Source organism: Amia ocellicauda, chromosome 12, assembly GCF_036373705.1.
Source record: "Amia ocellicauda isolate fAmiCal2 chromosome 12, fAmiCal2.hap1, whole genome shotgun sequence".
NCBI classification, from domain to species: Eukaryota; Metazoa; Chordata; class Actinopteri; order Amiiformes; family Amiidae; genus Amia; species Amia ocellicauda.
The window spans coordinates 3,486,989-3,511,138 of NC_089861.1; the positions used below are offsets into that span (position 1 = coordinate 3,486,989).

At 43.4% G+C, this 24,150-nt stretch overlaps 1 protein-coding gene across 2 annotated transcripts; it reads left to right on the forward strand.

The window, feature by feature from the left end:
* Positions 1 to 2,634: 2,634 nt before the first annotated feature.
* Positions 2,635 to 20,906, forward strand: ppm1kb (protein phosphatase, Mg2+/Mn2+ dependent 1Kb). 2 transcript variants are annotated; one of them, XM_066718097.1, is made up of 7 exons: positions 2,635 to 2,747; positions 4,670 to 5,205; positions 6,024 to 6,124; positions 12,101 to 12,266; positions 12,682 to 12,826; positions 17,130 to 17,264; positions 17,691 to 20,906. In XM_066718097.1, exons 2-7 carry the CDS (start codon positions 4,769 to 4,771, stop codon positions 17,820 to 17,822), a joined length of 1,116 nt encoding a protein of 371 aa, XP_066574194.1. In that variant the 5' UTR covers positions 2,635 to 2,747; positions 4,670 to 4,768; the 3' UTR covers positions 17,823 to 20,906. The 2 variants fall into 2 exon arrangements, with proteins under 2 accessions (XP_066574194.1, XP_066574195.1); XM_066718098.1 differs by lacking the exon at positions 2,635 to 2,747 and having other exon boundaries at positions 4,944 to 5,032.
* Positions 20,907 to 24,150: the final 3,244 nt, after the last annotated feature.

Sequence of the window (24,150 nt, forward strand, 5' to 3'; positions counted from 1 at the left end):
TAGATACTTAAATTGAACATAATAATGCACGGTTTATATATATATATATATATATATATATAGGGTGAAAGGTAGCCCCCCAAAATAATACATTGCGGTTCTCTCAGGGGCGGAGCACGTCCCTGGGCCCCCCCAACCCCAAATCATATAGACTCCACCCCACAAAAAGCATTACTATCGCTGTATATTGAATCAAGCTTGTCTGTATGTGCAAAAAATAAAACATTTACAGATCAGAAACCATGCCATATTGTATGCTGTATTTTCAGCACCATGAACAGGGAATGTTGCTGTAGCATCCGACCTTCAGCACTGCAGAGCACATGTACCAATTGAACAGATGCCACGGAACCACGATACACAACATGCATAAGCCTATTTGAGCGCTGCATTTTTAAGCTGACCCGTGCTGTGAGAAGTAGCGTGTTAGTGGGGCATTTGCGAGTAAAATACTATTGTGCGAGTGTGAAGTGCAGTTTGGGCGCACAGTGCGAAAACAGTATTTGAGTACATTGACGTGGTCATGATAATACCGATGTTTTACACTGGTGGTAGTTACGGTATCAAATGTGGGAACTGTAGTTGGGTGTGGACTGTCGCAATTAACGAGGCGGCACAATGGCGTCGTGCCGCAGTGTCGCAGCGGCTCCTTGGCTGGATGTCCGATCAGAGCTGGCGTAGCGCCTCGTCATTAAACACACTTACACATGCAATAATGCTCCGCCCGTTTCTTTACATTAGTATTATACATTGTATTTATTTACAGTAGTGCAGTATTCACAGACACAACAAAACCAGCAAGAAAACAAGCAGCTAGCTTAGCCAATAAAGGAGAGCAAGCAATACAAGATCTGAAGAGATTATTTTAAGACAATCAAAAGGTGATTTTTAAGACACGTCTTTAAATGTGTAGGGCGCTGCTCAGAGCCTGTGGAAGTGCGTTGTCAGCCGGGGCGCATTGCACTGTATGATCAAACTAGTGCCACACACTGAATTCAAAATATAAATGCATATCATAAACGGGAAAACAGATGGAAAACGTGTAGTGAGTTTGTTTGTGAGTTTGCAGCGGCGCTGCTGTGTGCGTGTATTTACACAGGGACGTGCATTTTCTTTCCCCTGCCCTTTTTACCCCCAAGTGCCCTATATGACCCGACTGCCACCACACGAGGCTCCACTGTACAGCACTGTATTTAAATGTATTGTTGCATTTGTTTTTCATTTTAGCATTCAATATGAAGCATTTATGATGATGTGCCACTAATTGTTTTTAGTGTCCCCCTACATTTTGGACTCGGCCCCTAAGGAAAAAAGTAATCGTAGAGCCCTGGTTTTGGGTCACCAGACTTGTATTTTTAATTGTTATACTAAGTTTTAGCTAGGCTACACTAGCTAGCTACTGGCATGCACGCAGCAGACTAACTATAGACTGGACACATGACACACGTCAATCACATTCAGCATTTATTTTTATTTTCAAAAAAAAAGTTATCACATTACATTTTTGTGGACAAATTGCTGAATTTGCTTCCATCGAGACAGTATGGATTAGAAAGTAATTTCGTTAGTAAGAAGAACAAAAGATTATTGCAGCTCCTTTTTTTAATATTAAATAGGAAACAATGTCTTGCAGACATGGGACCTCAAGGCGGCAAAGACAAGCTGCCGCAGAAGCAGTGCCACCTCAATCAAAACACACAGGCTGCCTATCATCATCATTACAGTGGTTGTGTTGTGCTATCATCATTGTTAAAGGCAACTACATTTTTAGTTTTAGGAAACAGTAAAGTCTGCAGCAACCCCCCCCCAGAGGGTACTCTACTACTTATAATGTCATGACATAAATAATGATGAAATCGTAATGTGACTGGCGTCTATGACATCCTTTCAAAACAGTTATCCAAACCCAGCACCGCAGAGCCAGCGTGGGAGAAACGCTCTTAACGTTCATTGGTCCCTCAGCCGACCAATCGGAGCGGGCGTGCGGGTACAACGCCCACCGCCCACAGCGAGCCCGGCCGAGACAGCACGGGCATCTGCTGACCCTGTGCCACATCTGTGCAAATACTACGTCCCTTTATTGCTCGGGGTTTGATTTAATGCATGCATTTGATGGTGTGCATTTAGTTGTATCACGCCATACGTCACTTTCAGTATTTGTACTTTAGAAGATGTAGGCCTATACGTGGAGTGAAACGTACAGTAGAATATATCATACCAGTAATTAACAATACACTGTTTTTAATGCTTTCCATTTGTTCAGCTGCACTGACCTCGCAATTACACTGTGTTTCCCTGCCACTCGTAGGCGCACGTCTCACGCAGGTACCCATTGTGTATCGGTATTAATCTACTCTCCAGCAACTAAACGCGCCCTTCTCCTCACCCACCCCCACTTGACAGGCTTTTCTGCCGCCAGGTGGGCGGGCGGTCGCTTCTCGTCCTGTCATTGGCTCATCCGTCCCCAGCGCCGACGAACGGGGTTATCTGATTGGCCCTACCCCCTGACAATCTCCCTGCATTGCATATCTAGGCTGAAGAAAACAGCGTAGCAGCTCATTGGCCAGCTGCGCAAGACTGCGTGCCGTGATTGGTGGAGGAGCGCATCAATTGGCACACGCCCCGCCCCCGGCACTCACAACACAGACCCCACCGGCGGCGGCGGCAGAGACTGCGCGTACCTGAGCCCTGCGCTTCCCGCAGAGCAGCACTCCGCACACCGAGGGACCCGCCCAGTCCGGCCCGAGGTAAGAGCCGTCTTCTGCGATATACGGGCTCTGTTTTCGGGGATTTGCTGGCTTTTGTATGTGAGGCTGTAGCCGGGCGTCAGTGTTGCGTCAGCGCCGTAGCCCGAGGCACGTCAGGGTCCGTGTGCGGCGCAGGTCGTTCACAAACCCGCGGCAACGTCATTGACCTGGATTGGCTGACCGGACCGGGTCGGTTGAAGACCCCCCGTAATGATGTCCCCCCGGGCACCGGCCTGGCCATCCCCTGTAGTTACCCCGATCCGGTGCGAGAGCCGAAAGACCCCGCCGTGACGCGACGAGCGGTGCCCCGCGGGCTGTTGTTGACGTGCCTTGGCTTTGGCTGTAAAGTGCGGCTGATGTGGCGGCGCTCGGCAGGGACGCTGCCCTTCCGTTCGTGTGCGATTCACCGCTTCGGAAATGCGGATTATGGGAGGTTTAGATGGAGGTGATCACATCCAGTCTGCTACCCCGCCCCCCAGCTATGTGAGCTGTTTATAGTATAGACTGTATTCATAATAATAACGATATATTTGATGGTATGCTGACACAATGTCCCTTTAAGCAAATATCCTTTATGCATAATCCTATTTAAGCTTGTGCATCATAACTATAAACTACAGTCATATGATGTGTAGATGATCCATGGTTACACATGTACATATGTTACAAAACCAGAGGGATTTAAAGCTATGACGCGTTTTGATTGCCGAATTCCTGTGCTGCCGTGACGTAGACAAAGCGAACGTGGTATTTTTTGTGGTGACGTCAGGAGGACCACCGTTTAAAATGTGCACATGTTCATCTTTCTGAGAGTTTCCTGGGACGTGACCAAGCGCAGTGTTTATAGATCATGCCATTGTTGTGTGAGCAGCAGTGTCCATCAGAGGAAACCACAGCAATACGTGTGTTATGTCTTAGTCATCAGAAAGTGAAAATAAATAAATAAATAAAAATATGCTTTTGTGTATCAACGTGAACCACGTTGGGGGCGAGGATTTGTAATGCCCCCGTTTGCCCTCGGTCCTGGGCAGTGCCAGGTGAGTGTCTGGCAGGAGTCCCGGCACTGATGGAAAATGCCCGTGTGTGTAGACTACAGTCTGCAGTGCATTTGTTTACACACTTTACAATAATGGGCACCACTTCTTAATGCGTTAAAGTGTGAATCCCACAGGAGTCGCCTATGAATGCCTCATGCACTTCCACTGAGTTGTGATGTTGGTCACCTGTATAAGCCTGTAAACCCCAAACCTGGTCTGTCACCTGAACCCTAACCTTGTTATGCATGTGATGAGCCTATTCGTCTGAGTTCTGTGGTTAGTGTGTTATTCCTGTGGTATTCATACATCAGTTGATTCAAGAATTGTTGCCCAAAGTGTGACCGTTTACTTGGATTTAGGATAATGGAAGTTATATCAGTTTAACTCTGTGGTGCCCAAACTTTGAAGGACAATTTCCAGGTTAGACACAAGCAGGAGGGGCAAACTAATTTCCAGCCCACTGAACTAACGTGGGGTAAGGCCTGTATATTTGGCAGCGTGTTGAGGCGTGTTTCATTCCAAGTCTTGTGATTTTGTGACTGTGCTCCACTTTTGTTCTCGCCTTGCTGTCCATTTTAAATCCACACAGAGGAGTCCCTCACACCCCCGCAACACAACAGCCTGCTATCAGGGAGAGTCAATTTTCAACTTTGGGCTAAAAACTCATTTAAAATCTTTCAAAATCAGAATTGAAGAAAATATTATTTTTGTAATATGATTAAAATCTAGTAATTTAAAGGATTATTTAAAATGTTTTATTCATAGGTTATGTCATACCCTTCTATGGTCCAAAACGAGAGTGGCCTGGCGGTCAAATATTGGCCATAGTTTGGGCATCCCTGTTAACTCAACATGGCAGTTTAGGCTCCCTCTTTTTTGTTTCAGCACATCCTTGCCTGTGTGAGGCAAAGCGTGCCAGCTTTGTTCGAGACAGGAATCCAGGTTTCAACAGTCAGCTGGTCCACCCGGGAAGCCGAGTGAGTTATGTTACCGTCTTCATTCTTTTACCTGATCCGGTCCGGTGGGTTTCAAGTGCGCAGACGGGCCCTCCTGGTTTCCAAAAAAGCGCTGCAAGAGGACAGACGTCTCTTCCACTGCGTGTCCACCACCAAGCTCAGCAACTCAAGGTTTGACCCGGACGGGAGTGGGCGGCCGACCACATGGGATGCCTTCGGGATCTGGGATAACCGCATTGATGAGCCCATCTTGCTGCCGCCAAGCATCAAGTATGGCAAACCCATTCCAAAGGTCAGTCTGTCCAAAGTGGGCTGTGCCTCACAGATTGGCAAGCGCAAAGAGAACGAGGATCGCTTCAAGGCCTCGCAGTTGACCGACAACATCCTGTACTTCGCTGTGTACGACGGACATGGTGGCCCAGCGGCGGCAGACTTCTGTCACAAGTATATGGAGAAATACATCAAGTATGTAGTTTCCGAACTCGGCAGTAAAGTTGGGGGATGTGTATTCTTGTCTTAATTCTTTTATTTTTCTATTCTGTATTCATTTGTTACTACATTTAATAGTTTTTTCTCTGTTGCACTGAAAGGGATGTGTCTGTTCACTAATTTAGATTAATATGTGTATTTGTCTTTAAAAATGTCCTGCATATAACACTAGCCATCCTTTTTCAAACCTGCCAAGTCTGTCCATCATTTGTCAGTATTTGGAGGTTCATGCACGTCTTTGCCACACTTGGACAGTTAAGAAAGCAGGCTTGGACACGTACTCACGCTAGAATGAAGTGCCAGGAACACTGGTCATTCCACACTGTGTATGCAATAGATTTCACTATATGACTGCAAAGGAAGGCTCTGAACATGAATAGACAGAGCGTTTTCATTTGGTCTCTCTTCCTACTCTGCTTTGGGTGGCTGCTGGAGGCGGGTGTGAAAAGAAAAGGTCTTGTTATACACAGTGTTACATAATTCAGTGCATGTAAATTGCACCACACTCCTCTGTTCTGCGGTGCCTACCGAGATTCTCTCCTGAGCCTTCCTTCTAGTTGGCGTGTGGAGAATGCACTGTGTAATTAAGTCACTTTTTTTTTTAGACATCCTTCAAGCAGTCTATAAGCTTGGCCCTAAATGCATATTTTCTTTAGCTGCTGTCATGTGGATGTAGGCTGGAGGACAGTTTTGCAGTTCTAGTTAAAAATGGGAGGCTCAGACTGATGAGGTACCCCTTGAATAGGCTTGGCTCCTTACCTGTTGTCGGGGCTAAATTCCTTCTGTCATTTCAGGGATCTAGTGACTGAGGACGAGAACCTGGAGCGCGTTTTGACTGAAGCGTTCCTTGAAATTGACAAGGCTCTGGGCAGACACATACACTTCTCCGCTGATGGTAGGTACAATACCAAGCACGCCTCCAGTCTCAATAGATGAAGTGTACAGGGCTTGCATAGATGACAAGAAGTACAAGTTGTCTGATAGCTTATTACCATTTCTTTTTGCAACGTCAGAAGATGTTAGTGTAGATCCTTTTCACTTTAGTTGGTGAAATGATTAGGGCCTGCTCTCTACAAACCACAATCGCGTCATAGCTTTTATATCCTGATTCAGCTTGACATCTGTTTACTGCAGAACTGTGGTCAAAGATAATAAACGTTCTCTGAAACTAGAAATCATTTGCTCACGCTCACACTTCAATTTATTTAACTCGTCAACTGAGAAACTTTCAATTATTGTGTAACCTGAAGTGTCGGGTAATCCGAGCCCTTTTCAGTTTGGGTCACGTAGGAGTTTGATTGCCATGTTCTTTTTTAAAACCTCATTTTACTTATTTCGTAAACTCCTTTCAAATGTGTTTCTATGAAATGTATCTTATATTTACCTTTTCTGCACCTTGAATGGAATATAAATGTGGCAAATTGCTGACTATAAAATCACTTGACAACCAAATTATTTTGTGCCATTCGGAAAAACATTGAAAATTGAGCTCTGCATCCCTAGTGAAAATAAACAAATCCATGCATGAACGTGGGCAATTGTTTGCTGCAGCACAAACAGGTTTTGTCAGTCCCGCTGTGTAAATGAAGCCTGCTCTTCCTCCAGCAGAGAAGCAATTTCTGTAATTAACAGGAGTAGGAGCAGGAGAATGAAGGCTTTGCAGGAAGTCTCTTCCTTTCTTGCTGGCTAAATCGTAATGGATAGGTGATTTAAGTCCAGATACATCAACAAATGAATAACAAATAAAAACAAAGGTTATTCCAGGTAAAATGTGACTGCCTCATCAGCAATGCCTGAGATGTGGGGGGAGAATTTGTTTATGCCAATTGCAAACGTTTATAACAAATAAAAAAAATATTAAATACAGCTCAGAAATGCTGCTGCAGGTGCCATAGGCACCCTGACTAAAATTCCCCTAATTCCGAGCCAAGAAGTTCGTTGATCTGGTATGTTTGCATTTTTTTTAAATGTCTTTTGCAAGATATCACAGTGCTCCCAGATGGCTGCACGATAAGTGGCTTTTAATACAGCAATTTGCAGATTCAGGGTTCTGTGGTGATGTGTGTCATTTGAAATCACAACTTTCATGACACGACAGTAAATTAGACTTTCCTACAAGTATGCCGTACATATGCCTTTTTTTGGTTACGTTCCGTACAGGAGCTGTGTGTGTTAATCTATTTGCTATTTGTTTTCATATTTATCCTCGCAAACATTTTATCTCAGTTACGAAACGCTACAAGGGAAAGGTGCATGAAGTCCTTGCACTGTAATACATAATCTACATTCAGAAGCTCATTGACAGGGAGAAGCCATGATTGAGATTCGTTTTCTCCTGCTTGGTTATACATTAGGATAAAAATGAGAATAAAAAGCATTTCAAATTAAAATCTGTCCCAAATCTAAATTATTATTATAGTTGTTTAATAAATGCCATACAGAGACGTTTTCACTCCTCTTGATCAATTAGAAATGTGTTTTTTGTCACTGCTGATAGAATGTATCCCTGGTCCTTGCAATTTTGGCTTCACAAACCAACCTCCTTGTCTGTTTTGCAGTTTGATAATCTTAATGGCAACTGCAGTGGCAGAGAAGGGTTGACCCTAGGATTGCCAGCTAAGGAAATGCATTGAAATTCCACAGTGTGTGTCGGGGTGTCATGTTAAATGACAGACGCTTCCTTTGCTTGTACACGCACGATAATATGATCGCATGCATGTCCTAAGTGTCTCTTTGAAACCAATTCGTATTCATTATTTAGTTGACCGTGTTAAGTCAGGTTTTTTACCTACCAGTACACTAGCACATTTTACACTCGTAGAGGAATTTGCATTTGACCGATTCTTTCATTTACACTGCATTCTTTGTTCAGGTTAGCTTCTAGTTTCAGGTTTCAGGAAAGTCAAGGACTCTTATTTAAAAAAAAAAAAAAAAAAAAAAAGGCTACACAGAAAATGAAGGTGTGGGAGGTTCTTGCTTATATCCCCCCCCACTGTTAAAAAAACACTGCCTCTTTGATTATTCCCTGTGCTTTGCAAGGTCTGTACTGCAGTAGATGGGAATGAATCCAGGAACTCACATTAAGAGTTTTTAATGGCTAGAACTTATGTTTTGTTTTTTTCAATTTACCAAAAGTTAATTTGGATTAGAATTGGGTGGGGTGGGTAGTGGTCGTCCAGATGGTCTTCCTTCACATCCCAGGTGCTCTCTGTATGGCTGGCAACCCTAGTGCTCAACCTTTTTGGCTGCTACTTTTTTTTTTTTTGAACCCCCCCATTTCTTTATGACTATTTCCTAAAGCCAAATCGAATAAATAAAATGTAATGTTTGGCCGAGATCGGTGCGTGAAAATTTCCTATTTGCCTCTGTGTGCGTGTTATTTGTAGCAGAGCTTCAGACCAGCTAACATTGTCTAGCGCGGGAGGCCCCGGACACTTTTGTGGTGGGCTTCTATGGAGGGAGAACTGCTTAATTTTGTCCCAGGTGAAGGAGTCCAGCGGTTCCTTGTCTGGACTACTGGAAGGTTCCTCCTCTTTTCTCTCTCTCTTTCTCTCTCTCTCTCTCTCACTCACACACACACACATGCATTTAGTAGACATGATACATGCAGTAGTGACTGCCCAGTGATTTAAAATCTTTAGAAATAAAATAGTTTAGCCTATGTATATGTATAGAATCAACCATGTGATTGATCTTGCTGTTGTAGCTATGTTCTTGTTCTTGTCATAGAAACTGCCTCTTGCCGCTTTGAAGTTTCCACCCGTTTCTGTTTGGAAAGTCTGGGTGACTGATCCTCGTCACGCTCCAGCTGAAGAGCATAACTAGTCATCTTGGAAACTATTACGAAGCAGTGAATGAGGCCCCTTGTCACCCGATCTGAGCTGGAAACAGATTTCATGCGCGCTTTTGTTTATTCAGAGCCGCTGCAGGACTCGAGGAGTACGGTTAATACGAGGAAGGCACGTTGAGGCTGTAGGTCTTGTGCAGACAGATGTAATGTTTCTCACTTAGAGGCCCTCAAATCCGGCTGCTAGGTAGATCATGTACAGTGTTCCCAACCCCTTTAGTCCTGAAATGTTCAACTATCTCCCTAATTCTGTACAAATCATTCCTAAATTGGTGCCTTTGTAACTGTAACTTCAACTGAGGGGGAGGTGGCCTTGGCTTGCTCAAGTACATCAGGTCAGGTCACCATTGGCAAGAAGCAGAGATTAAACCGATACCGAGTACTGAGCTTCATGGAACTGGTGACCGATGTAACCGACCTTAACACAACGTCAAAGTTAAAAACGCAATTTGTGAACGTTGTCAGCTTGTTAATCCAGAGACGTGCGCTGTGTGCTTTCCAGGAAGTTTGAGCTCTGCCGTGACCTAGAATTTCAACGTTACAACGGTTTCTCTGGAACCCTTTTGTATGTACTGAGCTTCATTGAAACAGAAACCGCATTTTTCTAGCGTTCCATGGCACATCTCTGTAAATGATTTAGATGGTGGCTGTTCCTACTGTATGCATTGAGGCATGTGACATAACAGACGAAATGTGGGTTAAATAAATCTTAGTCTTTCCTCAAGGCATGAATGAAAGGACAAAAACAAACAACTTTAGGAGCAGGCCGGAACTAGCAACAGGAAGTTTCTATGACACTACTCAAGGACAAAAGCTTTTCTTTTTTTTTTGTGTGGAATAATTCCATAATTCTGATGTCTTTAAGAGGCCAGTTAACCCCTGGCTGATAGACATCCCTGCCCCCACCCCCATCCTTTCTCTCCAGCTCCTCGTCTTACCATCTTTTTCCTCTGCAAGAGCAGGCTCTTCTATTGTGGATGTTAGGACTGAGAAGCGAGTCGCATCTCCCTGTGCTCATGTCTGAGGAAAAGCTCACTTTAGATCAGTGATATCCTCATGTAGGGTCTCTAAACCATTGTTCAACCCTGCTTAAGGTCATCCACTGATGTTGGTTTCTGTATCGGCCCAGCTCTGTTACCCAATTGAAAGCTTAATTGATCCGTTAATTTGACTTGTGGAATCTTCTGAAAAGTTTGATAATTCAGTGTCATTTTACATTCCTCCAAATTTTTTAAACTTAAAAAGCTCATGTTTGCCAAATTATGATTTCAGGTCAGGATTTCAGTAACTGAGCGCTGAGCTGGAATAGAAAAGAGCAGGAAAGTGGGGCCCCAGGGCTGCATTAGACCTGGGAGAAGGGCTGAAATGGGTTCAGTCAGACAGAAGTAAATCCAAAGTGCTGTGGCAGGCAATGACCAGATGTCACTGCTCGTGATGTTATGAATGGCTCATGAGTTTCACATTACTCCTGTGGCCCACTTCACTGCAATCACTTCAGCACAATTAACTTGATATTTTAAGCAAATACCGAGCCCATGTTATATCATGGGCTTGTCTGCAGTTGCATCTCTCAGCAGTAGGTTATGACTGACTTCACTGTTCAATAGTGTTATATCTAGAACAGCTTTGTTTTACAATGTTTGTTTTGTTCTTCTAGCAGTAGTGCCAGTTACGGTTAATAGGCAAGGCACGTCGAGAATTATTTGATTGAGCGGTTTAATGACAAATACAAAATAAATGAAGAAGCCAGGCTCCCAGAAACGATAGCCTGAAGCCGAGTGGTCCCCGTTCTCATTGTGTCAGATGGTAACTACAGAACGTTCGTGTACAGTCATGAAGACCTGTCCTTCTCCTCCTAGATATAGATTAATTACATTCAGTCTTTATCAAGGCTTTTGCAGTGTAAAACAAGTACACATTGAGGATGAAAGGTCTGAACGTTTACCACAAAGAAACAAATCCCAAAGTTACTCGTGTCTGTATGTTGTAGATCTTTCTGCCTGCAACACAAACCAGACTCCCCCCGCTGCCTCACAGAGAATCAGTGTCTCCTCCAAAAACTGTTGTTCCATTCCAAGTGAATAAACGACAGAAAACAAAAACAAATGGCACAGTGTCAATCTGGCCACAGACGGGAGACCTTGCTGTGTAGTTCAGCGCATCTAAAGACAACGAGCTCCCTGACATTGCAATAGAGCTGCCTGCTCTTCAGTGAACATTGTAGCAATCTTTCATTTCTGACCTATTTTGCTTTTAAATATCTTTATTTTTTACAACAGGGTTAAAATCTTTACAGTTAGATGGTGTCTAGTTCTGTGTACATGGCCAACACAACTGAAGTTGAAGTAAGCGTTAGAAAATTACAACATAAAATTAACAAATACCTCTGTGAAACGACTATTTCTAGATTCTACTGGTATTGGCCATTTAGTTAAAAATTAAACTATAGAAAGGCACCTGAATTCTCCAGAGCTGTTGGTCTCTAAAGTAAAAGTGGTGGCAGATTTGTCTAGATGTTTCACAGGCTGAACTGATACAAGATGTGCCTTAAAAGGAACTTGTTATGTAGATCAAAGTATAGCAGTTTCAGGGAGGACAGAAGTACAATACATCAAAAGCGACCATCTTGTCAATCAGACTGTTCTTCTCACCAGTACTTTACAGTACTATGGTTTTAATAGTCGCATTGATACCCTGTTGTAAATAGAAATAAAGACATTAATAAACCTCTCCTTTTCAAACTCAGACTCCCTGCAGAGTAGAGTGCATGCTTTCTGTTGTAGTTCTTTTCTTTCATTCAAACCCATCCCATATCTCTGTCACACGTTCTGGGTTTGGATTTGGTGGGGAATGTTATTTTACTTTTGGTACTGGATGGGCAAAAGGCTGTGTAGTAGCTGTAGGAGTTAGCAGTTGACTTGGGCTGAGGGGTGGGGGGGCTGTGTTTGTGCAATGCTGGCCGCCTCTGTGGGGCGTGAGGGGGGGAACCTGGCTTGACCGGCACTGCGTCTGTGGTGCTTGTAGCGACCCTGCTGAGCGCCGGCACCACTGCCACCGTGGCCCTGCTGAGAGACGGCATCGAGCTGGTGGTGGCCAGTGTGGGCGACAGCCGGGCCCTGCTGTGCCGCAAGGGGAAGGCCTACAAGTTGACAGTGGACCACACGCCCGAGAGGAAGGACGAGAAGGACAGGTGCGTACCGTGCCTGCATGGGCTGATCCGAAGCAGGCTTGTATTCGTCTGTATGTGCAGCGAGTCGGGCAGCAGTCAGTCGACGTGTGTGGTTTTCTTCTGTGTGTGTAAATGTATTTCATTTTATGTATGAATTCATGATTTTATAGTTAAATTTTTCTGGAGGACTGCTTTGTTGAGAACCATAGACAGGCTTGATCTTGGCTAGTAGGCTGGGGGTAAAGGCATAAGTTTTGACCCTCCTGCTCAGTACAAACCTGGGCTCAGTGGAAGCTTTTGTTTTTATCATTGGTTCTTTCCTTCCCTCAGCACTGTTAATTTCTTCAACCACAGATATAGCCGGGAGACGTCCGCTAACGTCCGCCAAACGGTGTACTTTTACTGGTTTGTACTAATATAATCTTCTGTCGTTTAGGATCAAAAAGAGTGGGGGCTTCGTGGCCTGGAACAGCCTGGGTCAGCCCCACGTGAACGGCAGGCTGGCCATGACGCGCAGCATCGGTGACTTCGACCTGAAGCGCACGGGCGTGATCGCCGAGCCCGAGACCAAGACTGTTACCGTGAGTCTGAGTTGTGCTGGTGTTTGGGTGACTCTAAGAGCTGGTAGGGGTCTTGTCCAGGGGAGAAATTTAGTGTGTGTGTGTGTATATATATGTATGTATGTATGTGTGTGTGTGTGTGTATATATATATGTGTGTATATATATATGTGTGTATATATATATGTGTGTATATATATATATGTGTGTATATATATCTGTGTGTATATATACACTCACCTAAAGGATTATTAGGAACACCTGTTCAATTTCTCATTAATGCAATTATCTAACCAACCAATCACATGGCAGTTGCTTCAGTGCATTTAGGGGTGTGGTCCTGGTCAAGACAATCTCCTAAACTCCAAACTGAATGTCTGAATGGGAAAGAAAGGTGATTTAAGCAATTTTGAACGTGGCATGGTTGTTGGTGCCAGACGGGCCGGTCTGAGTATTTCACAATCTGCTCAGTTACTGGGATTTTCACGCACAACCATTTCTAGGGTTTACAAAGAATGGTGTGAAAAGGGAAAAACATCCAGTATGCGGCAGTCCTGTGGGCGAAAATGCCTTGTTGATGCTAGAGGTCAGAGGAGAATGGGCCGACTGATTCAAGCTGATAGAAGAGCAACTTTGACTGAAATAACCACTCGTTACAACCGCGGTATGCAGCAAAGCATTTGTGAAGCCACAACACGTACAACCTTGAGGTGGATGGGCTACAACAGCAGAAGACCCCACCGGGTACCACTCATCTCCACTACAAATAGGAAAAAGAGGCTACAATTTGCACAAGCTCACCAAAATTGGACAGTTGAAGACTGGAAAAATGTTGCCTGGTCTGATGAGTCTCGATTTCTGTTGAGACATTCAGATGGTAGAGTCAGAATTTGGCGTAAACAGAATGAGAACATGGATCCATCATGCCTAGTTACCACTGTGCAGGCTGGTGGTGGTGGTGTAATGGTGTGGGGGATGTTTTCTTGGAACACTTTAGGCCCCTTAGTGCCAATTGGGCATCGTTTAAATGCCACGGCCTACCTGAGCATTGTTTCTGACCATGTCCATCCCTTTATGACCACCATGTACCCATCCTCTGATGGCTACTTCCAGCAGGATAATGCACCATGTCACAAAGGTCGAATCATTTCAAATTGGTTTCTTGAACATGACAATGAGTTCACTGTACTAAACTGGCCCCCACAGTCACCAGATCTCAACCCAATAGAGCATCTTTGGGATGTGGTGTAACGGGAGCTTCGTGCCCTGGATGTGCATCCCACAAATCTCCATCAACTGCAAGATGCTATCCTATCAATATGGGCCAACATTTCTAAAGAATGCTTTCAGCACCTTGTTGAATCAATGCCACGTAGAATTAAGGCAGTTCTGAAGGCGAAAGGGGGTCAAACACAGTATTAGTATGGTGTTCCTAATAATCCTTTAGGTGAGTGTATATGTGTGTGTGTATGTGTATGTGTATATATATATATATATATATATATATATATATATATATATATATATATACATATGTGTGTGTGTGTATATGTATGTGTGGCAGTGGGGGGGTATTCTCTTCATATTTCGAATTACAAGACACGGTGCTTGGGAAGCCAAATCAAATGACATACAATCAAAACCTAACTCTTATCTGAGTCTATGGAATTTGAAGTTCCCCAAAGTGATTTGTTCACAATGGGGATTTGTCGCCTAATCCCAGTGGGTCCAGGGTTTGTAAGGTTGCAATCCAAGTGCCCGAAAGTTACTCGGTCTCTTCCTGACACTGAAATCTGAGAGCTGACACTGGGCTGAAGGTCACGGGAGGAGCTGGCTTTGTTACAGACCGTCACAGCGGGGGAATTGGAGTCGTGTGATTAGCCGGGAGTGTTGGTCGCTGTACTGAAAGGTCAGCTGCACAGTATTCCACACCAAGGGGACATGTATCCCATTAGAAGAAAGTGTCCAGTTGAGAGGAGGCCATTTGCCCCATCATGCTTGTTTGGTGTCCATTAATAACTAAGTGATCCGAGGATCCTATCCAGTTTTTGAATGTTCCCAAACTTTCATCTTCAACCACATCGCTGGGAGTTTGTTCAGATTGTGACGCCTCTCTGTGTGAAGAAGCGTCTCCTGTTTTATGTCTTGAATGCCTTGAAGCCCAATTTCCATTTGTGTCCCCGGATGTGTGTGTCCCTGCTGATCTGGAAAAGCTCCTCTGGTTTGATGTGCTCGATGCCTTTCATGATTTTGAAGACTTGGATCAAGTCCCCACGTAGTCTCCTCTGTTCCAGGGTGAAAAGGTTCAGTTCCTCAGTCTCTCAGTAGGACATTCCCTTCAGACCTGGAATAAGTCTGGTTGCTCTCCTCTGAACTGCCTCTAGAGCAGCGATATCTTTCTTGAAGTGTGGAGCCCAGAACTGTCCACAGTATCCAGATGAGCTCTAACTAGTGCATTGTACAGTCTGAACATCACTGCCCTTGTTCCCAATTCTACACTTTTGACAATATACCCTAGCATTGTGTTTGCCTTTCTTATTGCTTCCCCACATTGTTTGGATGGAGAAAGTGAGGAGTCCACGTAGACTCCTAGGTCTTTCTCATGCATTACTTCATCTAGTTCTGTTCCTCCCATAGTGTAATTATAGTGAACATTTTTGTTATTGCCTTTTTTATTGCTTCCCCCAACAAATTAGTTTATTAGCAGCATGGAGTGAAATCCACGTACAGAAACTGTGACTGCTTACAGTTAATATCCGAGTGTATTGTAAACTTGCCAAACAGATTTCACAGGACCGGTGCAGTGCCGTGACTAGTTAAAAATAAACTGAAGGATGATAATCGGAGCGGTAACGGCTGATTTTATTAATATTTTATGAACAACTGGATGGCGTTTCAGGCTGTTGTCCTGTGAATGGTTTGCAGGTCTGTTGTATAACAGCCCCGCAGAGACCGTCAGTATGAAGGTGAACACAATTTAGTTAACGTGTGCCCCCCCACCCCCCAAACATAAAAAAGCGGGGCTCAGCCCCCCCTGGAATTGTGATGAGTTACGTAATCATTCAAGGAAGACAATGGAACAAACACCCCCTCCCCCTTACCGGAGAAAACTAATTATTTTATCTGACAGAAGTCGTAGTGGTTTCGGCTTAGTAACTCAGCCCCCCCCCACCGGGAATTTCAAAACTCGGCACCTATGAATACAGCAGATGTGGGTTTGCCTCTAAAACATTAAGGACTGGTTTAATAAATGCATCCATAAGTCCATACACGCCATGACTGAGACGTGCACACTTTAGTTCAATTATAACCTGCTATATTGTAGCTGGTGAAACGTGTGTATTTTGTTTCAACTGTAACTTATCCTGGTTAAGGACATCTGCTAAGTAAATTATAAATAATACGGCAAAAAGTGTCGTTTGCAGTTACAAATCTGTTGTAAGAGTAATAAGTTAAGTGAGTCAAGTTGTGCCATTTAAAATACATATCTACTAGCACATATCTCGATTACAATAATAATAAATAGCAAATATTTTATTGTTGCACATGGAAGAATTTTCTTACAGTAACATAATGCGTGTCTGGATATAATGTTGTCTAAATACGTTTAGCTCTTCTTAATAACTCTTAACAGAAATGTGTATTTATTACGCGGCCTCCAATCATGTAAACCATAAAGAATAAAATAGACACTTAAGTCCTTTCCACATCAGGCTCTATCGCTCGTAGTGTTGTTCTCTGTCTTTGTTTTTAAAATGAAACAAACCAGACCCGCAATCGCTCTGCTCCTCCACAACAAAAGAACTTCCACATGGCCGGGTTTCACAGACAGCTCTGGCGCGGCGCTGAGCAGGGGTCGAGGCGCCAGTGTGTCAGTGTATGTTCCTGTCCACAGGCAGACAGTCACTCCCCCGCACGCTGCTGCTGCGTCACAGAGGTGAACTGGACTGCTGTACCGAATTATCGAAAATGTATCTAAACGTCTTCATATAGTTATCGATAGAAGTAATTATTGATATCGATTTATTGCCCAGCCCTAGGCCCTAATACTGATCCCTGTGGAACTCCACTAACAACCTCAATCTAGTTAGAAGCAACTCCTCTAATCGACACCCTCTGTTTCCTGTACATCAACCAGTTCATAATCCAGCCCACGGTGTTCCTCTCTTCCCACATCAGCGAGAGGAGGATACAGGGTAAAGTGGTGCCGTCCAGATGGAGAAGGAAATGAATGAAAGTGAGAGAGCTGCAGTGAGGATACTGTGGGCGTGCTAGGTCCTGCTCCAAACTGTTATTTATTTATTCCCTTTTTCTTGCCTTTTCAGCTGCATCACGCTCATGACACATTCCTGGCCCTGACCACAGACGGCATCAACTTCATCATGAACAGCCAGGAGATCTGTGACGTCATCAACCAGTGCCACGACCCATGGGAGGCGGCCGAGGTGATCTCCGAGCAGGTGAGTGGGAGGCGCGGCGATTCGTGAAGCCAGCGAAAGCACTGGGTTGCTGTTTACATCGTGGGCCCACATTTCCCCATAGTTCAGATTTTTTTTTTTTAGTTCCAAATATTTCCCAACATAATAATGTTGCCTTACGATAAGTGATTTTGCATTTGTTTTAAAATACAATATCAAACCCAACGATATTTCGATGTACCATTTGTAATTCAGTAATCTGAGAGAATTGGTCAGGAGTCTGAAGACTTTTTCAAGGCACTGTATTTACTGGTCCTGATGAAGTGGTTGTAGAGTTCCTGCAACCTGAACCAAATTTTTCAGGTAATAGGTGATGCGTAAAAACCCACTGGTTTGAGGGATGTAGGGAAATGCTTCTGCGATCATCCGGTTTCTCATGCGTGACTCCTCCCCCCCCCCCCCCCGCAGGCCCTTCAGTACGGCTCAGAGGACAACAGCACCATCATCGTGGTCCCGTTCGGCGCCTGGGGGAAGCAGAAGAGCTCAGACGTCAGCTTTTCCTTCAGCCGGAGCTTCGTCTCCAGCGGGAGATGGGCGTAGAGGTGCGATGCGGCCTCTAGGCCATTGTGCAATAGAGTCTGTATGCAGCACACTGCCGCTGTGAAGCGGGGAGCTTTAAACCATTCATTTATTTATTTCCTAAAATGACCTAATAGAGGCTACCAAACCAGGACCCCCCCCCTACTGTAGGGCATCATTCTGAATGAAGGAGTGAGGGATGAGTACTAGCCTATACTGAAGGCATGATCAAAGGGAACAATCTTTTTCTCCATGGCACTTGATATCTCAGTGAAAATAATGCAAGCTGCCTAGAAAACCTAATGAAATCCATCTGGGAAAGGAGGAATAATTTTGCTGAAAGCTCGGCTTCCTACAAACGCTGCCCCAGTATTTATGGTCTACGTGTCCCGTCACATCCTTTTCAATGTGATGTCGCACCTTTTCACCATCTCCAGTTTGTACACCAGCAAGACGACCCCAAATTGTCGCACTCCCAGCCACCTGTTAGAGGGCAGATATTTCGCAGCACTCGGACCGTCTTTTGCCTGGGTCTGTTGCGGTAAAAGGTGAAGATGTGTCCACAGTGGTAACGGAGGTGAAACTCCATGGCATATGATAGAAATATTTTCGTTGGAGATTAATGTTATTTCCCATCAGCTAATGGGTTGTGAACCATGTTCTCCTTTCCCAGAAGGGTTTCCGTTAGCTTTTCAGGTTGCCTCATAACTTTGGACAGTCAGTCTTTCTTGAGTGTATGTGTAAGTGTTTGTGTGTGCGGAAGTGGTTGTTGTTTTTTGCAAATAAGCTGAGTATCATTGCCCACTAAGACATGGCATACGAGTTATATAAATGTACCTCCTTGTTTATGAACACTGAAGTAGTGCAGAAACCACGCCAGAGTAGAGAAGTGTATTCACTTTTATAGATCAGCCTCTTTTACCTCATTGGCAGCAGAAAAAGGTCAGAGAGCTGACGCACTGGGTGTGGAGGTGCGTCGTGACAGATAAGGGGGTTCATATTGTGTCTGAGTGGCTCTGACAGAGCTGGCAAATTAACGATTGCATTTAAACCCACAAAACAAGGCACAAGCTTGTGAATCACAGATGTGAAGTATATTTGAAACTGGCGGTGTTTCATGAGGAGGAAAAGGGGAGCATTGGCAGTGAAGGCTTTGGCGGGAGAGAAGGTGTATGTTTCATAGGACACGCCAGATGTGCGTTTCGAATTGTCTGCGCTGGAGATTGATCGCAGAAACTGACTGTACAGTCCTGATGCTCCAAAGTGCTTTGCACACAGATCTTTCGTATTTGTATAATATGAACTGTATATATATTAATATTTATACATTTTGTCACCAGGCAAAACAATGCTGCTGTTTTAGTACAATATATTTGTATATATGTGGTCCTTGTAAATGTCTCTCTCTGGGTGGGGAGAACACAACTCACACAACGCTTCAGTTCCTAACCGCTGCCAGCTGTGTGGCTCGAGTCTCTTTAACACGGTGTGTTTGAAATTATTTTGTAATCGCAGAATGCTCCACAGCGGCTTATGATGTCTAGTTTTAACACAATTTTAAGCTACATATTGTGAATCCCAGAACAACAGTACTTCATCAATAGATGGATATTCTGGACACTCATTTTGAACAATGGGTTTGAGTGTTTATTAGGTATGTTTGGATTGCTTAATCCCAGGCTACAAATGCTCCCACACCTGATTTTGTATTTATTTTAAAAAAGGGATGTTTAAACCATAACACTTGAAACATTCGAAAATGTGTTGGTGTAGTTTTTAAATGGAAAAGCGCACAGACTTAACAAGACTCAAGTCGTTTGCTTCCCAGTGCTTAGACACCTCTCGCAAAACTGACTCCGGTGCAGTTTATTAATTGTTAATTATGAAACTGCTAAACCGATTTCTTCTGTCCGGGTAATGTTCAGTCGGCTGAGGTCTTGGAATCGGTCAAACACTAGCAAATCAACCATCAGCTTTATTTCATAGTGAATTAATTATTTTAGAAAGCGTCGCATTTATTTATTTTTAAATGTGGACTTTTTAATTATTAAGTGTTTGTTTCCTGGTCAACAACTGTTTAGTTTGACAGCTTGAACTTAGTAAATGCACTTTGAGCTGGTTTCTCAAACCTAGATTAGAGTCCTAGTCTGGGATTACCCTACCTAAAATAACATTGCGAGAGTTTAAGAATAATGCTAAGCGGGGTTTGTGAATCCAGCCCATAAAATCACCAGCTATTGAACGCCACTGGATGTTGACGTGATGTCAGTGCTGTGTGGTTTCCAGAGTAAGCAAGTGTTGCTGCTAGAATTGGGGTCTGTTTACAGATCACAAACCTGGCGTGTTTATCTGACCTTCCCCTGGAACTCACCTGGTCTAAAATCATTGACGTCTTTGGCCATTCTTATCTACACAGTATTGACAGCCAGCCAGTGTGCTGAGAAAACAACATACAGTGCAGGAAAAGATGTGCAAGTAATAGGAAAAAGCTTTAATCTGGTCAGTTGTTAAAACAAATTAATAAAAAAATAAAAAAAAAGTGAATTTTCCAACACAATGTGATTCTGGGAAATGGGAAATCATACAGGAAGTCAAACTGAGTTGAAGTTGATTTCCATTAAACAATGCACCAATGCACAAAGCACAAAAGTAGAAATTGGACTACTGTTTTAATGTTAATATAATGTTTGTTTTTACCCCCACCAGACAATTTCAAAAATAATTCTACAAAAGAGTGTACTAATGTGCACTAAAATTGCTTGTTGGGTTTTACATTTTGGAGTATTCTACCATCTTTGTTGCCATGCATAACCATGTAAAGTACCAGGCAAGGCATGTTTGGGCCTTTTACCAGGACTAGATAATTCTACTCTGAGGTCACTGTCAGCTTTACAGCGTGCGATGGTGTTACGTGTTATTCTGTAAACCTTGTGGAGGCATTATGGCAGTTTGCTCCTGTCTTGCTAACTGGACACTGGCGCGATGACACAATCTGTGAAGACACTCCCTAAAACATGGAAGAATTGTGTAAATATTGTGTTACAAAAGAGAAGATGTATGTTTGGACTAAGGTTTCTCAAAATAAAAATTTAACAAATTAAAAAATATTGTGGTCTTTCAATTCCAACAACCATTAGTTTCTAAGCACATCCACTATGTACAATTTTACCTCAACCTTTTTGTTGCATTACTTTATATAATGTGTGTTTTCCGTGCTCTTTTTGGGTGCGCCACCACCTTGAAGCTGTGCCCGTGAGGCCAGATTGCCATGTCTGCACACCGCTCGTATACCTAAGAGGAATGTGTAAGAGTCTGGGTATTTACAGGAGGAATATAACTAGATATTCAATCGAATGCTTCAGTGTTCCTGTCCATGGCACTCCTGACATGTCATTTACGTGGATACAGACTTCCTTGAGGACCACTACTCTGAGAGAAGGCCTCAATGCTGGGAAACAAATACAGTAGTGGTCTTTGCAGCAGAGCTACCCAGCCAGGCAACCTTTCAGCATGACTGGGTGTCAGTTGGTCTGATTTTTAACCTGCAGTGGCCTCTTCAGCTGCAGGATTTATTTTCACTCCTTTCTGCATCACGTAAAGTGGAAGACTCGCAAGCACACACCCAGCAGGGAGCGACGAAGGAGAGACGCAGGAAAGTCGGCAGGGCCTGTGGGAGGAGCGGAAGCGGACCGTGCACCGGTGCCACAGCGATCGCATCCCAGCGTGCTTCCTGTACGGTGGACGAACGGTTCTACTCTGTTGGTTTCCTCTCTAAAGCACCATCTCAATGGTTTTCCCATCGCAAGGCCTCCATAAACACGGGCCTGGTAACTGGCTAATTTGACCCCAGAGGCTGTGTTAATGCGTGAAAAATAATATCACTTCTCCATTTGTCCTTCCAGTACCTGCACGGCAGCTTCATTTACCCCAGCAGGAGAATATTCCCATAAGCAATGGGCTTATAGCATGTACCACTGACAGATTTGTTATTTTAAATCTGCTGTAGGTCACCACTTCTGTTTCACAAGTGTACTTGGTCTAAAAATACCTATAGAGTGTTTCAGACATTGAAGAGGTGTGTCTGACTTTGGTTGGTCAGGTCACCATTTTCCAATCAGGACTCTTATACAGGGACCTTCCCCATCTCGTTTTCTGCAACACAACACACTCCACTGACTTCATGAAAAGCTCCTTCACTCAGTTACAGTGTGTCTTATGCTCTCTGTGCAGCTTAAAGCAGGGACTGGTTCATATTTTAATCAATAGGATCGACTCTCTCTAGTGTACATAATTAATAGTTTGCATTTAGTTATACTTAAAACTCTTATCAGGGATGCATAACCTAATGGGGGATTGTCTATAATATATAATACCCATTATACATACAGATGAGTGACAAATTAAAACCTGAATAAATGAGTGGAGGAACATAACGAATGCACATGCCTCCAAAGAGGTGTGCTGCATGATACAGTTAAGCAATTATCATCCTATCATGCTCTGTGGCATGTATGCAAATGCTGAGCAGGCCAGTTGACCTCGATTTTGGATCAAGATGGCAAGAGGAAAGGATCTAAGTGACTTTGAAAGAGAGGTCATTATTGGGGAAGCATAGGCACTGGTCTCCAGAGATGTGGAAAAACTGGTAAAGTAGCTCGTCTACCACAACACTAGCTTGCGGTTTCTTCAGAAAGTGTGCAAATTTAGAAAAAGTTGTCATCTTACTTATTGTGGTTTGCTCTACCAGGACAGTGAAGGGGCAGTGAGAGGAGGCAATTGAGTTTAAATCGTTAGCTAACAAAAATTGTTAATCACTCGTAGATACTCTCCCACATTTAGCAGGGTTTTAGAATACATGGATAATATCAGTTCTCCCAAAACTGGGGCATGTATTACTAAGTATTAATTTAAGGGTCTCTATTAATATAGAGATAAGACATACGTTTTTTATGTTGTGTAGCTGAGATTAGGCTGAAAGGAAACGCATGCTGTTTGTTTACATTGCATCTCTCCTGGCGTTTGCAATCCAGTGTTCATGGGGATGGTTGTCCAATGGAAAGTACGTTACTGTGGCTGTCATAAGCCTTGGAGATCTTGTATTTTTTTACCCAATCACAGGCCGTGACTTTACGAATATCTAGCCAATCAAAAGGACCTTCTCAAAGTCCTGGAACTCTCAGATGATAAAGCAGAGAGCTGTGATCAGAGCACAGAGAGAGAAACAGACTTTTACATCGTAGGCTCTGTTATGCTGTGGGGGGCATTTTCCTGGCATGGTTTGGGTCCACTTGTCCCCTTAGAGCAGTGGTTTTCAAACCGGTCCTGGAGTACCCCTGCTGGTTTTTGTTCCAAGGTTTTAATTGCTTAATTGAATCCTTAATTGACCTAACAATGCAATTAATTAAGTAATTAAGACCTAGGTTGGAACACAAACCAGTAGGGCAGGGGGTACTCCAGGACCCGTTTGAAAACCTGTTGTTAAAAGACTAAATCAAGCCAGATTCATATGTTTTTCCTTTTTTAAATGTTAAATTTGTAATGTATTAGAAGACAAATGTAATTGATATTCAGATGTGTCAATTGTGACTGGTTATTTGTGCCTTATTTGGCTATTGTTTACAGGTCCAGTTCAACACACCTGAAATTCCTTCATTTTAATTAACAAGACAATCAATTCCCACCAAGTGCCTAAAGTGTAAATGTAGGGGTGGAACAGTTAGAGATTCTACTGTGATTCTTCTGTAATACAACACCTTATATATTAGCACCACCTAGTGGGTAACGGAGGCCATCGGACAGAGACCTTTACTCGTAGCAATCACTTGGTTTAATATGACAACCTCCAAAAAGCCTTGTGTGTGTGTGTGTGGCAGTGTAAACCTATTATTCATTTTACATACCTTTCAAAAATACCACCCATTTAACAGGCAACAGGGTTTCATTTCAGACTGTCCATAGAAATGGTATCAATTTCACTTCAGCAGAAAGAGGACCATACTTACACACTATATAATGCTACATACATACATCAATCTAGCTTTAACAATATCGATTTGAATTTGAATCCGCAATTTCTTAAATCTGCAGTAATCTAACGGAATTGATGGTTGTTTATTATTACTACTAATAAAAATAACAATATAATAAATAATAATATTAATATCAGCGAATGCAGGAATCTCAAGCTGCACAAACGCCCTGCACAAGATCTACAAAAATGTCAGTAGAAGTGTGTATGTTGAAACTGTACAGATCATCTCTGCAATACTGAATACAGTTCAGGTCTGCACCGCGGTTTCCACATAACATGTTTGTGACATGGGTTTTCATCAAAACAGTTTCTTAAGCT

Coding starts and splice junctions, on each gene's coding strand:
- ppm1kb (XM_066718097.1), top strand. CDS start 4,769: ATGTTACCGTCTTCATTCTTTTACCTGATCCGGTCCGGTGGGTTTCAA. Junction 5,206..6,023: donor TATATGGAGAAATACATCAA/GTATGTAGTTTC, acceptor CTGTCATTTCAG/GGATCTAGTGACTGAGGACG. Junction 17,265..17,690: donor CCGAGGTGATCTCCGAGCAG/GTGAGTGGGAGG, acceptor CCCCCCCCGCAG/GCCCTTCAGTACGGCTCAGA.